This window comes from Carcharhinus amblyrhynchos, chromosome 32 (assembly GCF_965287045.1).
Source record: "Carcharhinus amblyrhynchos chromosome 32, sCarAmb.v2.hapA, whole genome shotgun sequence".
Classification (NCBI taxonomy): Eukaryota; Metazoa; Chordata; class Chondrichthyes; order Carcharhiniformes; family Carcharhinidae; genus Carcharhinus; species Carcharhinus amblyrhynchos.
Genome location: NC_137355.1, coordinates 22215304 through 22231331, shown reverse-complemented (window position 1 = coordinate 22231331; position 16028 = coordinate 22215304). Strand labels below are relative to the sequence as shown.

At 44.4% G+C, this 16028-nt stretch overlaps 1 protein-coding gene across 2 annotated transcripts in view; it reads left to right on the top strand.

Moving 5' to 3' along the window:
• LOC145360829 (sorting nexin-1-like) overlaps positions 1-14778 on the top strand; it is a 43563-nt gene extending 28785 nt beyond the window's left edge. For both annotated transcript variants that reach the window (XM_080216318.1, XM_080216317.1), the window contains exons 9-15: positions 2350-2463; positions 3896-3989; positions 7531-7736; positions 8397-8540; positions 11170-11250; positions 11373-11444; positions 12953-14778. In XM_080216318.1, coding sequence (XP_080072444.1) covers positions 2350-2463; positions 3896-3989; positions 7531-7736; positions 8397-8540; positions 11170-11250; positions 11373-11444; positions 12953-13003 — 762 coding nt within the window. In that variant the 3' untranslated portion in view covers positions 13004-14778. The remainder of the gene's footprint in view (positions 1-2349; positions 2464-3895; positions 3990-7530; positions 7737-8396; positions 8541-11169; positions 11251-11372; positions 11445-12952) is intronic.
• Positions 14779-16028: the final 1250 nt, after the last annotated feature.

Below are 16028 nucleotides of genomic sequence, written 5' to 3'. Positions count from 1 at the left end.
TTGGTAATATATAAAAAATGATTTGGAGGAAAATATAAATAGTCTGATTAGTAAATTTGCAGATGATACAAAAATTGGGGGTGTATCGGAAAGTGAGGAGAATTATCAAAGGATACAACAGGATATAAATCAGCTGGAGACCTGGGCTGAAAGATGGCAGATGGAGTTTAACCTGGACAAATGTGAGGTGATGTGATTTGGAAGGTCTACAGCAGAAGGAAAGTATACAGTAAATGGTAAAGCCCTTAGAAATATTAGAGGGATCTAGGCGTGCAGATCCATAGTTCCCTAAAGGTGGTAACTCAGGTGGACAAGGTGGTCAAGAAGGCGTAAGGCATGCTGGCCTTCATCGATCAGGGTATTGAGTATAGGAATTGGAAAATCATGTTGCAGCTGTATAAGGCTTTGATTAGACTGCATTTGGAGCATTGTGTACAATTCTGGTTGCCACACTACTGGAAGGATGGTGATGCATTGGAAAGGGTGCAGAAGAGATTTCCCGGGTGTTGCCTGGTTTGGAGGATATGGATTATGAGGAACGGTTGAGCAAACTTGGATTGTTCTCATTGGAGCATCGGAGGATGAGGGGGAACCTGATAGACATTTACAAGATTATAACAGGCTTGGATAGAGTGGATGGTCAGAGTCTTTTTCCCAGACTCGAAGGGTCAGTTACTCTGGGGCATAGAAAGCTTAAAAGAGATGTGTGGAATGCCTGGAACGCGCTGCTGGAGGAGGTGGTGGAAGCAGATTCTATAAGTGTTCAAGAGGCATCTGGATAGATACATGAATAGGCAGCGAATAGAGGGATATGAACCACATAGGGGCAAGAAAATATTAGATTAGTGAGGTATCTGTGCCAGCACAGACTTGGTGGGCTGAAGGGCCTGTGCTGTATTGTTTGTATCAGGAGAGAGGGTTTGCTACCTGTTGCTAGAGCCCCACCCCTTCCTCAGGATGGTGTCCACTGTTTCCAACATTTTGCTGTTTAATTTTTGACTCTTTGTTGGCCTTTTCTCCTCTCATCAATTCGGTTCTCTCTTTTAATTGCCAACTTGTCAGTTTGTGTCTTCATTTGTCTGTTCCATTGTCATCTCATGATCTCTTGAATCTAACAAGTTTCTGCTTCATTGACCGTTTGCTGGTGATCCACCCCATTAACTTCCCCTCAATTTGGAATATTATTTCCCCCTTCCTTTTCCAGTATAACCCTTGTCAGATTTCTGTCCACCTAATCACTTGTCTTTCTGCCTACAAGTACTGACCAATCTTCTGTAGCACGTCATTGCCCATCACTGAAGAGCCAGGGATATTAAACCTCTATCTCCAGTCTAATCGACTTTGCTTCCTTCATTCTTTTCCACCATGTATTTGTGTAGTTTATGCATGCTGATGTCCTTTCTTGTGTTTGCATGCAGAGCTGGTGTACAATGGCGATTGCCCAAGTTTTATAGAAATGTTTAAAATTGAATTCCATGAGATCTCCTAATCCATTAAGCCTGTTGTTAAGCAAGCTACTTGCAGAGATGAACCAAACTGGGTCAAAGCTGGTGCAGCCATACCTGATTCTTTTGTAAAGATGTCTGGTCACCATTAATTGTGCTTTTCTGAAGCTTGGAGTACCCCTGTTCCATCAAACCCGACATGTTCTTTACTTGTCATTACTGAATCAGCTTCCTTGGGCAGTTAGGAGTTTGGTATTTAGCCTGCACTGTGGTGTGGAGCTAGCACACAAGTAGCAGTCTCACTGCCTGTTAACATGTCCATTGTTCTCATTGGGTGGCACAGTGGTTAGCACTGCTGTCTCGCAGCACCAGGACCCTGTGTTCAATTCCAGCTTTAGGTGACTGCCCGTGTGTAGTTTTCATGTTCTCCCTGTGTCTGTGTGGGTTTCTTCTGGGTTTTCAGGTTTCCTCGCACACTCCAAAGATTTGTAGGTTAGGTAGATTGGGCATGGTAAGTTGCCCCTTAGTATCCCAAGATGGACTAGCTGTGGTCAATGTGTGGGCTTATGAGGATAGGGTACAGTAGTGGGTCTGGGTAAGGTAGTCTGTGCAAGAGTTGGTGTTGCCTCAATGGGCTGAATGGCCTCTTCTGCACTGCAGGGATTTTATGATTGGCCATTTTTGGTTTGGTGATTGGTGGCCCTGTATTTTATTGCACTTTATAAAGCATCAAAGATAAAAAGTTGATCTAACATTGTTCATGTGTGGCAACAGCTAACTTTTTATGATTAGAAAGCTACTGAAAACTCTCTCCATCTAGCAGCTATCTGTGGGTGAAAAATATTAAAGTGGTTTTTGGTGAGCAGCGTTGTGTATAACATTGACATTTCAATCTGATTTACAGTTGCCACGAGCAGTAAACACTCAGGCTCTGAGCGGTGCTGGTCTCCTTCGGATGGTGAACAAGGCTGCTGATGCAGTCAGCAAGATGACCATTAAGATGAACGAGTCAGATATAGTAAGTGTTTCGTGGTCACTGTGAAATGAGCAACAGGCTTCACTTGCTGTTTCATGTTGCATGTGAGAGTGTGAGCAATATAATTCCAGTCTCTAATGAGCTGAAGCATGACTTGGGTTTACGGAAAATGTTAAATAATGGTCAGATCAAAAGCTGCAGGTAATGGTTGTACCCATAACGATGGCAATCTGAGAGCCTGTGGTCCTACACTGTTTTCCATTTCTAGTCATGGGAATGAGAATGGAAGGGCAGAGACAGAGGAGCTGGTTGCATAGACAACTGAATCTATGTCTCAAGAAGAGCAAATCCTCCAGGGTTCTGCTTCTGATGCCCCACACAACCTGACCCTTAATGTGAGAATGATGGAGGGATCCTTCTGTCAGCAGTCATTCTCTGGGGCTCCAGGTCCTGTCCACAATCTGCCAGTTACTGATTTGCATATGAACAAGGAGCAGGAGTAGGCCATTCAGCCCTTCTGAGCCTGCTCTGCCATTTAAAAAGATCATGTCTGATCTGATAGGAACCTCACATCTATATTCTCCCAACTGCCCCCACCCCCCCCCCCCCCCCCGCCTCAAATCCCTATTACCCCCTTGCTTAGCAAGAATCTATTCACCTCTGCCTTAAAAAATATTCTTTGACTCTGCACCCCCACTCCCCCAGCCTTCTCGGGAAGAGTTCCCAAGACTCTCAACCCTCAGAAATTTTGCCTCATATCCATTTTAAATGGGTGACCCCTTATTAAACAGTGACTTCTAGTTCTAGATTCTCCCACAAGGGGAAGGATCCATCCAAATTCACGCTGCCTATAACCCTTTGAATCTTGTGTTTCAATCAAGTTGCCTCTTGCTCTTCTAAACTCCACCTAGCCTGTTCAACCTTTCCTTGTCTATTTGGGGTATTAGCCTGGTGAACCTCTAAACTGCTGCCAACCCATTTGTGTCTTTGACTTGAAGGAAACAAATGCTTGTTGCTTCTGTTCTCTGAATCTTTGTGATTCTAAAAACTGCAGTCATCTGTGAATATGATACATAAGGGAGTTGCAGTTGTGTCTCTTAGAACTGTTACGATGCAGAGGGAGGCCACTTGGTTTATGTCTTCACAGGCTCTCCAAACGTGCAATATGGTTCAGTGCCATTCCCCTGCCTTTTCCCTGTATCACTATTTCTAATCAAATCTACCTCCTCCGCTGCACTTCCAAGCAGTGCATTGCAGACCCAAACCACTTTAAATCAGTGCCCTCTCATTCTTGATCCTTTTGATGAGCAGGGGCAGTTTCTCCATCTACTCTGCCTGGGCTGTTTGGGTTTTTATATATTTCCCTAGCCTTTCAATAACAGATTGAGAAACCTGTGCATGAAGCATGTGGAATGAGTCTGCTCCATTTCTCCCTCCCTTTGCACTATGTGATATTTGTCTGTTCTCTCTACAGTGGTTTGAAGAGAAGTTTCAGGAGATTGAGAATGAAGACCAGCAGTTACGCAAACTCCATGCTGTTGTTGAAACACTGGTCAATCACAGAAAAGGTAAGGTGAGAAAGTTTGAACAAAGGATGGGCACAAACCTGACTCTGAACAAAACAATCTCATAATCTTGCAAGCTAATCAATAGGGAAAAGGTACTCAGCAAACTATTGATAAAAGGGATGGATAAAGTAGACATAGAGCAGATGCTTCCTCTTGTGGGACATTCTAGATCGAGAAGTCATAGCCTTAGGATAAGGAATAGCAAATTTAAAACAGTTGAGGAAAAACTACTTCTCCCAAAGGGTTGTGAATCTGTGGAATGCACTACCCCAAAGGACAATGGATGCTGGGACAGAGTAAATTTAAGGAGAACTTAGACTTTTAATTGGTAATGGGTTGAAGGGTTATGGGGAGAAGATAGGAAAATGGGAATGAGGAGCACGCCAGCCATGATTGAATGGCGGAGCAGACTCGATGGGCTGAATGGCCTAATTCTGCTCCTATATTTGATGAACTTATAATCCTAGTTATGAGCAGATGGGTTCACATTTCCCCTGGGTGAACATGTCAAAGAATATTTGTATGGTTCAGAATGACAAAACTTCATCTGTAGAAGCAGTGGGATCTGTGTTTTAGTTTATGGCCCCAGTAGATAAGCTTAGCTAGGTGAATAGCTTGTGCCTTACGAACTATGTACTGCATTGTTTTGATGGGTTAGCTGGGTGGGGTTAATTCCACATTTCTGCTCATTGTTGGATGTGGCCAATGGTGGTGGTTCTGCATCTGAAGATTACCTGAGGTCACTGGGACAGTTGGCTAATCCCATCAGGCAGTTAATCAGAAACTCCAGTTGTGCCGATGCCAACATATCTTAAGTGGAATGTTTAAGTCAATTTGCAATGTGTAGGTAGTGATTATGCCTGAGCACTGGAGCCTAAAGGAGAACTGGAAGAACATGCTTATCAGGACCCAGGTTTAGGGTGATTCCTCCCCAGTTCAATATGATCAAGTACAACTTGTTTATCAGCTCAAGTTCAGGATGTTACAATGCCTGGAGCTTTGAAAGTAAAACATACCATGCGAATCATATTGAAACTTTTTTAGAACTGCAACTAAATGCACAGAGATATTTGAACAATAAATACAAGTTCTGTTTTAATAACTAACCTACTCATGTTGGCACACAGCTGATTGCAGAGTGGAATAAGTATTCTAGTGCAGTAGATGACTGTGGTTTTGGCAGTTTGACTCTTCAATCTGAAGGAATCATACAGACTCGATGCTAACTCTCTTTCTCTGTCCATAATTCTGTCACACCTGCTGAGTCTTTCCAGCGTTTTTTGTTTTTATTTCTGAAGCATCGGCAGTATTTTGCTTTTATTATTTGCCCTGGGACCGTTTGAGACAGTGTAGACTTTATTCCCTCCACCCCCACCTGTCCATCCGTGAAACCACAGGCAGTATCCTGGTGAGTTACCCCAGAGTATAACACTGATCAGTGTCCAATAGACGGTGTCAATACCATACACTGTGTTGCAGCTCTGTCACTCAGTCAATCGTGGGGGAATGAATTCTGACCTGTGTACATACAGAATGAGTCGAGATGTTATTGTACAATCTGAAACCACAGCAATCCAGTGCCTGGTAGTAATCTTGTATCTGACCTTTACTGTAGCTTTCTGCTATACTTGTCTTGCTGTCAGTACCAGGCCATGCAAAAAGAAACTCGGGTTTTGAAAAGAAATGCTGGATGTGAGCTATGTAAAATGGAAAGTTTCCTACTCCCCCAGCACAAAGATTCTTCTACATGAGACTAAAGGAAATTGCCTTGTTGCTGGGGGAAGGAAATGTGAGCATGAATAAGGAACTTGGATTTTTTTGGATTGTTCTACATATCACTTTGTAAATGAAAGTGAGTAAAAGTTTTAAAAGTTTATATATTAGTGTCGCACACAGGCTTACATTAACACTGCAATGAAGTTACTGTGAAAGTCCCCTAGTCACCACGCTCCAGCGCATGTTTGGGTACACAGAGGGAGAATTTAACATGGCCAGTGCACCCTAACCCGCACATTGTTTGGACTGTGCTTGAGTTTTTCAAGGAAGCGACGAAGATGATTGATGAGGATAGGGCAGTGGATGTTGTCTACATGGACTTCAGTAAGGCCTTTGACAAGGTCCCTCATGGCAGACTGGTACAGAAGGTGAAGTCACATGGGATCAGAGGTGAGCTGGCAAGGTGGATACAAAACTGGCTCAGTCAAAGAAGACAGAGGGTAGCAGTGGAAGGGTGCATTTCTGAATGGAAGGCTGTGACAAGTGGTGTTCCTCAGGGATCAGTGCTGGGACCTTTGTAATAAATATAAATGATTTGGAGGAAAATGTAACTGGATTGATTAGTAAGTTTGTGGATGACACAAAGCTTGGTGGATTTGCAGATAGTGATGAGGACCATCAGAGGATACAGCAGGATATAGATCAGTTGGAGACTCGGGTGGAGAGATGGCAGATGGAGTTTAATCCACACAAATGTGAGGTAATGTATTTTGGAAGGTCCAATACAGATAGGAAATATACAGTAAATGGCAGAACCCTTAAGAGTATTGATAGGCAGAGGGATCTAGGTGTACAGGTACACAGGTCACAAAGTGGCAACGCAGGTGGAGAAGGTAGTCAAGAAGGCATACGGCATGCTTGCTTTCATTGGTCAGGGTACTGAGTTTAAAAATCAGCAAGTCATGTTGCAGCTTTCTAGAACCTTAGTTAGGCTGCGCATGGAATATAGTGTTCAATTCTGGTCGCTGCACTACCAGACGGATGTGGAGGCTTTGGAGAGGTTGCAGAAAAGATTTACCAGGATGTTGCCAGGTATGGAGGGCATTAGCTATGAGGAGAGGTTGGAGAAACTTAGCTTGTTCTCACTGGAGCAACAGAGGTTGAGGGGAGACCTGATAGAAGCCTACAAGATTATGAGAGGCATGGATAGAGTGGATAGTCAGAAGCTTTTTCCTAATGTGGAAGAGTCAATTACTAGGGGACGCAGGTTTAAGGTGTGACAGGCAAGTTTTAAAGGAGATGTACGAGGCAGGTTTTTTTTAAGAGTGTAGTGGATGCTTGGAACTTGTTGCCGAGGGATGTAGTGAAAGCAGATACGGTAGTGACTTTTAAGGGGCGTCTTGATAAGTTCATGAGTAGGATGGATATGGTCCCGGAAGGGTTGGGGGTTTTAGTTCAGTCGGACAGCAGGGTCAGTGCAGGCTTGAAGGGCCTGTTCTTGTGCTGAAATTTTCTTTGTTCTTTCAAACTGGAGCAACCGAAGGAAACCCACGCAGACATGCAGAGAACGTACAGACTTTACAGGCAGTGTCCCAAGCTGGGAATCGAACCTGAGTCCCTGGCGCTGAGAGGCAGCAGTTGTAACTGCTGTGCCTCTGTAAACTTTAATACTGTAATTGAGAGATGGCAGGGGGCACAGACATTAAGTTCCTATTTGATGAGCGTTTAAAGAGACATCAGTTTCCCCTTCCCCGCTCCATTCTGTGCTGTCACTAAGTGTTGTAAACTGGCCTGTGTTTAGTCTGTGTTCTGTTTTGCTTGTTAGAGCTAGCGATGAACACAGCTGTCTTTGCGAAGAGTGCTGCCATGCTGGGGAGTTCAGAGGACCACACAGCTTTATCCCGAGCACTGTCACAGCTCGCAGAGGTCGAGGAGAAGATTGAGCAGCTTTACCACGATCAAGCCAACAACGACTTCTTCCTGTTTGCCGAGTTGCTGAGTGACTATATCCGCCTGATCTCTGCAGTGAGGGTATCAGGAGGTGCTAATTGTGCCACTTTAATATTCAGCAAGCCAGATCTCTGCTAGCCAGCTCATTACTCAGCGGTTTTTCATGTTGGGATGTTTTGTTGTCACAAGCTGCTTCATTAGTTGAAAAATTAATAATCTGCTGAACTTTTTTCTCACTCTTTCTCTGAAAGATCCTTTTCTGGTTGGGGAGATTACCGAACTATCTGTTGCAGGAATAATGTGGGGTCTCCTTATCCTTGGAGGATGGGGAAACACAGCAGTAAGATACATGTCTCCTTTTCTCTCTCTCCCTCATCCTGTTATATCCTCTGAGGGAAAAAAAATGACTCCACGATTGAATGCTGTCCTTTGGTAGTTTGCTGAAAGGTCTATCCGGAACCTGCCTGTGCTGAGGGGGCTGGGGGGCTGCCTGCATGGGGGACATTGGTGAGTAAGGGGTAATTGTAACTGGCCCCTGAACATTTCTCTATTCAGCATCACTGTTGAGTGATGAGAATGAGGAGCCCGGGACCTATCCAGTGAAATAAACTTGTTCTGGTCCTGGAAGTGATGCTGGAATCTGCTGCTTTGCACTTGTTTTACTAATTGAAGCGTTTAAGTAATTTGGTGTGTGTTTACAATGTGGATGCTGAGTGCTGAGGTGTGACTGTCCTGGTGCAGGGAGTGTTTGACCAGCGGATGAAAGCATGGCAGCGATGGCAAGATGCTCAGACCACACTACAGAAAAAACGAGAGAACGAAGCTCGACTCATTTGGGCCAATAAACCCGACAAACTACAACAAGCCAAAGATGAGATAACAGAGGTATGGAATATACGGGGTGGGAGCAGGCATCTGCCTGGTTGTTTTGTATTACTGACCCATATGCAAGCATCATTTTCCTGGTTAGCTATCTGCCTGTCACTACTTACTGTATAACCTGTCAGTGTGTGGGTAATGTTACTACAACCCTCAGGTATCTGTCAATAAAGCTTGTATTAGTTACCAACTGAGGACAGGGCCAGAATCTTGAGAGCACCATTGGCCTCAGTAATACTTGGTCAGTACATAATGGATTATTTCCAATCTGTAAATATCCACATGTCACTTCTAGCAAAAAGATGGATTTTGCATTGTTTGAGAGCAATGTTTAGCTTCTGCTGTGGGCAGCATGCCGCTGAGCTACAGAAAACAAAAAGAATCATAGAATCCCTACTGCACCGACCACAATCCCACCCAGGCCCTACCCCTATATCCCTACATATTTTACCCGCTAATCCCTCTAACCTACACATCTCAGGACACTAAGGGCAATTTTAACATGGTCATTCAGCCTAACCCACATATCTTTGGACTGTGGGAGGAAACCAGACCACCCGGAGAAAACCCACGCAGACACGAGGAGAATGTGCAAACTCCACACACAGTGATCCGAGCCAGGAATCAGACCCAGGTCCCTGGAGCTGTGAGACAACAGTGCTAACCACTGTGCTACCGTGCTGCACAGATTCCATGACCTGTACTGAGTGAGCTGATTACAGCTGGCATGCTGTCAAAATTGGTGCCCGTAGATGAAAGAGTGAAACCTCACCCTCTCTGGCAGCCACCCAGTCAGCCTGCTGGAACCTGATGGGTTCAGTGTCCAAGTGAGAAATCCAGTTGGCTTGTGACAGCTCCCATAGTTCAATAACCTGCTGGTGCCTGCTGTCCAGTTTCTCTCGAGTGGTGAGTGATTGGGCATGATAGCAGGAGGCAAGTCGCATCTGTAGAGCAGCAGAAGTTTGTCTTCAAGGCAGCTGTTCACCATCCCAATTTGGAAATATATCGCCGTTCCTTCGCAGTCCTGGAATTCCCTCCCTAACGCATTGTCGACCCCAACACGTGGACTGCAGCGATTCAAGAAGGCAGCTCACCACCACCACCAGCTCGAGGGCAACTAAGAAAGGGCAATAAATGCGGGCCTAGACAGTGAGGCCCATACCCCACAAATGAATTTTAAAGAATGACCAAGTGTAGAAGACTGGTTGCAGCAGAACCATACTATTGTGAAAGAGGGAGTAACAGCCTCCCCTTCATCCAAAGCTCTGCATTCCCCATACCCTACCATCACCCCTCTGTTTATTGGTTTACATTGGCAGGCAGTCGAGAGTGGAGCAGTGCCTCCATTTTTAAGATTCTCTGGCTTGTTTCCGAACCCTTGCCTCTCTGTCTCTGTTAGCTCCGTAAGAAGTCTCATAATGCCAGGTTAAAGTCCAATAGGTTTATTTGGTAGCAAACGCTCCGAAAGCTATTGCCATTTGCTTACCAAATAAACCTGTTGGTCTTTAACCTGCAAGTCTTACTGTATTTACCCAAGTCCAACACTGGCATCTCCACATCGCTGTTAGTTCCATCAGCCCTCAGAATTTTGCGGTCCCCAATCCTAGCCTTGAGAATCCCTGATTTTCACCAATGGCAGCCGTATCTGCAGCTGCCTGGATCCGACATTTGGAATTCCCTCCTTAAACGTCTACCTTGCTTTCCTCCTTTTAAAGTGCTCCTTAATACCTTCCTCTCACTAAGATTTTAGTCAACTAACCTAATATCTCCTGGGGTTGCTCAGTATCAAAGTTTGTTTGCTCCTGTGAGATGCCTCTGAGCATTTCCTCTGGTAAATGGTGCTATATAAATGCATTCTCATCTAAGACAGATGAGGTCAGCACTGAGTGTAAAACCAGTCCTACTCTTGCCAGCATCATCATCTCTGGCTTTTCACCAGCTGGGATAATGGTCACAGTCATAGAGGTTTACAGCATGGAAACAGGTCCTTTGGCCCAACTTGTCCATGCTGCCCTTTTTTAAACCACTAAGCTAGTCTCAATTGCCCATATTTGGCCCATATCCCTCTATACCCATCTTACCCATGTAACTGTCTGAATGCTTTTTAAAAGACAAAATTGTACCTGCCTCTACTACTACCTCTGGCAGCTTGTTCCAGACACTCACTGCCCTCTGTGAAAGAATTGCCCCTCTGGACCTTTTTGTATCTCTCCCCTCTCACCTTTAACCCTATGTCCTCTAGTTTTAGACTCCCCTACCTTTGGGAAAAGTTGTTGACTATCTAGCTGATCTGTGCCCCTCATTATTTTTATAGATCTCTGAGGTCACCCCCTAAGCATCCTATGCTCCATGGAAAAGAGTCCCAGTCAGCATGCTAAGGCCCACAGCAACTCAATCCTTGCAAAGATCACACCATAAGCGTAGTTCTGGTATTGAATAGACTCAGCCATTTTGACAGGACTGAGAAAATCCTAATTGCTCTACTGAGCTTTACTGATACGGAAGGAGCTTTTTGCATGTTGGCTCTAGATGAATGTCTATCCTCAGTCTGTGTCCTACCTGAGAACACTGGCTTTGGGGAGAGCCAGTGAATGATTGATTGCAATGATGATAATGAGATGCTGTCTGTTTTTAGTGGGAGCCCAAAGTTCTCCAGTATGAGAGAGATTTTGAGCGGATCTCAGTAACCATTCGGAAGGAAGTTGGTCGGTTTGAGGTAAGCAGTATTTGAGTGGAGTTTTTATACAAGGCCCATGTCAGCTAGAGGCACTGGAGCTTTTACCTTGCCTGTTCTCCTGTCTACATATTTTAATATTCTTGTCTTTTTCACACTTTCAGAAAGAGCAAATCAAAGACTTTAAAAGTAGGATTATTGTGTATTTGGAAACGCTTCAAAATTCTCAACAACAGGTGAGCTACCTCGATCCAGGATCGAATTATGTATCACTCCTTAAAACCAGCTTGCTGTTTGTACCTTGTTCTGGGTGCTGCTTTTGTGACAATCTGTGCCTGTTACGGACGGCGTGGTGGCGCAGTTGTTAGTGCTGCTGCCTCACAGCGCCAGGGACCCGGGTTTGATTCCTAGTTTGGGTCTTTGGAGTTTGCATGTTCTCCCCATATCTGCATGGGTTTCCTCCCACATTGCAAAGATGTGCTATTTACATTTGGTTGTGCTAAATTGCCCCATAGTGTCAGGGGAATTAGCAGATTAAATGAGGGTTATAGGAGATTATGATTGGTACAGATGGGCTAAATGGTTCTGTAGAGCTTCTGAGAGACTGGAATATGGTTAAGACAGAGAGTGGACTGGAGGGGGTGGTGAGAGGTGGAGCAGTGAGATGAGGCCGGGGTGCGGGGTGATGAAATGCTTGCTTTTTTTTTTCAGAAACTACATTGAGTGGCATGTGACTTGGAGCACAGCACATTCGCTATGTGAAAGGACAGTCAGAAGAATTGAATTAGCAAACTGGCCTAACTGATCAGAGCATAAAATCAAAGCAGTTGAAGATATATCTGGATGTTGATCTAAGAACCAACACTGGAGATGAGCTGATGATCTACTTTGCTGACACTGTGATAGGCAATCAGTAAGAGACTGAGTTATTTACTGTTGCCCAGACATTCTCATCAAATACCTGCCCCGCTCCCTTCCAGTCCTCGTCCATTTCAGTAACTTGCTGATGTGTTGGTTCAAACAATCACAGCCCCAGGAAAGTACTGGTTCACCATTACTGAGCGTGGCATTGCAGAGTCCAGAGCTCTGGTCACAATCCCAGGATAAGGGCTCAGCCATTTAGTACTGCGATGAGGTGTGTTCTGGTTGTGAATTCTGGTCCTTAAGACTGTGAGCTGAATCATTTAAGAATGTTTAGAAAGGAGAGATTTTTGGACTCTATCCATATCTGTGGATTTGTTTATTGGGCAGCAGGAGATGAGCTGTGATCGTAACGAATGGTGGAGTGGCTCCTCTGGACCTTTTTTCCTCAGGAATTAATTTTGCTATGAGTTGCAACTGTCTCTTTGTGACTGGCAGAAGCAGGTATTTGATTTGGCGTGCTTATGTGTTACAAGTTAAATAGCAGAAAGGGGTGAGTCTCAGCAGATTGTGAGCAGCTTAGCTGGGGGGGTACTGAAGGCAGGACTGAAAACCAAATACCCTTTTTGTTTTGGCCTGCTGAGGTGATTTAACTTTTATTTTGCATGCTGCACATCTATCATCAGTTAACAGGACCAAAGTGTGCATGGTCTGTACAGAGTTTCTTGAATTGCTGTAAAGCTTGGAGGCAACACTGCAGAGTGGGAAACACCAGCTGTGCATTTTATTGCAGCCGTTCACTGCCTTGACGCTTCCAGTTTTTTGCACGTGGGATTTTTATTTTGGAAATGCCAAACTATAACCAACATTTTTCTTTTGACAGCTCATCAAATACTGGGAAACCTTCCTACCAGAAGCAAAAGCCATTGCGTAGTGGGATTGAGAGTTTGTGGACACTCGCTGCCTTTTATATCGTACCTCCAGCCTATAAATGAATCTGCAGTATCGCCCACAAAAGGGGACACTCTTCAGTGGTTGCAGTTTTCTCTTGCTCTTCCTATGATGAATCTTGAAGTATAATCTTTAGTTTCCACATATTTTCTTATGAATTGATCAGTGGGGAAACCATGTTTAGCGATGGATTTGAGATTTCTTTTGCCCGTTTGGATGTGTGGGTTTGGGAGGGGGGTGGTGAGTGGGAGGTCACTCATCCTCCCTTCTCTCCTGATGACAAACTCCTGCCCTTCTCTGACAGGACTGATATTTTGACGTTACTTTTTTTCAAAAAAAACCGTCTGTCTTTCCTGTGATGGCCTGATTTCTATAGGTCTATGCAAGGACCAAAGAGAGATTTTTGGGGATCTGAGTGATGAATGCGCCATAGTCAGGACCTGGCGCTGCTCCCAGCTGTGAATGTCACAGCGGAACCTTTCCAAACGTGAATCAAGCTTTCAAAACAAAAATAATTGTTAGCCTGGGAATTCTAAGCTGCCAATACTAGCGGCCAAACTGTGATAAATTGCCAATTCATGAATAGGGTTTAATGTTTAACACGCACGGCCTCTTTTCTGAAACTATGTCCAAGCTGTTTGCATTTCTTTCTCTGCTAGCTTTTGTTTTAAAAATGTGATTAGCATCGTAGTTACAGAGCTGGTGCATTGGTAAGTAGGAGAGGAGGTGAAGGTCTCCAGCAGCAAGTTCTCATTGAGTACATGTGAATATAGGAGTATTGTGAAGGTGGCTTGTGATGTGGTTGGAGAAAGAATCTCTACCGCTTCATGACACCCTCCACAAGCGTGAGTTGCTCTGCTTGTTTAAGAGAACCTGGCTTTCTCCGGCTGAGATGACTTCCCAGGTCGACTTTCCAGCCCTGTTTCATTTGAAATTTTCCCTCTTGCATTGAGTTCTGAGACCAGACTTAATAAATGCCAAAACTGCAACGAGTAGGTTAATTCAACCGTAACCTTTCATCTATTGTGACCAAATTAACACTAACTCTGGATCCATGTAAAAGGAGTGGCGGTAGCTTACCTTGCTCAGTGCTGTTCTTTTATGAACCAATTGTGAGGGTTTGAATGCAAAGTCTTTTAGCAAATGGGAAAAAGCGGATTGAGCTGGGACTTGCGTTTTGCATATTTTTTTTGCCAATGGATTGATATTACACTGGCATGGAGCAATATTATAAGCACTACTGTATTCCACTCCCAATCCATCCATCATGATGCAGCAAAACTCCTGTCACTCTATCCCTCCCCAATCCCTCCTCCCACCACTACCTATCTTCCCCCTCCATTATCATTGAGCCCCTATAATAACCCCCGGTAACGTGCGTGCGTGTCTGACTGCTGAAACTGTGACTAAATGATGCCGAGTAACTGTCTGCTTTCCTGGTTGACGGCCAAAGCTAACTAGAAGCAACAAGAATCTTCAGTTTACATTCCTGTTACCATGTTCATGGCCTGCCCTCATAGGGTTAAGCTCATTTAGTATTCTGGACAAAGGTACCCGTGTCCTTGTGCACGCAGTCAATAATCTTTATTCATTTATGCACCAAAATCCTTTTTTTAACTTTTTGTTTAATGTACTTTCAGAGGAACCGAGATTGTGTCTCTCCCCTGTTTGAAAACAGGTAGAAAAGAGACAGTTCCGTTTCTTGTCTGCTTTTGTGACCTCCACATTCAAAATAAAGTTCATAAATGATTTACCAGATCCTTTTCTGGTTTTTCTTTTGTTATTGATGTCAAAGCAGTGAGTCTGTGTAGCAACCGTTACTCCCTAATACTGTGCAGTGTAACGTGACAGAAAAAACCCCAATCACGGCCAGTACTGAGCTTGGTGACCTCCGGAATCCAGCAATTTGTCTTTTCAGACCAGTGAGAGGTAACTGGTCAAGGTTTTTGCCTCCAATACTCTGGTGTATAGTCTGTAAATGAAGAGTGGTGTGTCTGCTGAATGTGTGCCACCAGCACCAATCATTACATTCAGCGATGGGGGTGGAATTCCCAGCAAGATTTATTTTGACCTGCCTGGTTTGAAAAAGTTAATAATTCTGACACTGACATGTGATGAATTCAGTGTGCGACCTGTAAGGCATCAGCTCCTTCCAAACCAGGAGGGCGAGAGCAGCAGGATGTCCCATGGCATGTGTTAACAATGCTGTATATAAACCCAGGATTGCATGTGTAACAGAGCTGTGTGGTTGCACCTTCTGAATATAAAAACATAAAGTAGACCATTTGGCTTTTCTAGCCTGCTCTGTCATTCGACCTGATCATGTTCAATACCTGCAGCAGCCCGAGAAACTCTGTCTCCACCACCTAAAGGGAAAATTGAATTTTATTTATTAGTCACAAGGCTTACATTAACATTGCAATGAAGTTAGTGAAATTCCCCTAGCTGCCACACTCTGGCGTCTGTTTGGGTACACTGAGGGAGTATTTAGCATGGCCAATGCACCCTAACCAGCACGTCTTTTGGACTGTGGGAGGATACTGGAGCACCTGGAGAAAACCCATGCAGACACGAGGAGAATGTGCAAACTCCACACAGTTGTCTGAGGCAGGAATCAAAGCTGGGTCCCTGGCTCTGTGAGGCAGCGGTACTAACTACTGTGCCACCCTGCTGGAGCTCAGCAATATCCCAAGAATGAATAAAGGTGTATTTAGGCATGGTTTGATTTGCAGGTAGATGCCTGGCTGTTGATGAGGAATGGTTGGGTAAATATGAAAGGGATTTGTTTTCTTTGTGAGGGGTAGGGGACAGTGACAGTGGGTAAATTTTGATTGTCACCACAGCCTTCACTGACCATCCTTTTTGCAAAGCTAATTAAACTTGAGCAAATCTCAACATTTTTCTCTTTGGAAAGCTGGTTTGTGTATGGTGAATGGGTGTTCCTGTTGAGGCCTGCTCACTTGTCCGGAAGCTCCCAGCAATGTAAATTGCCCGTTGAAGACATGTTC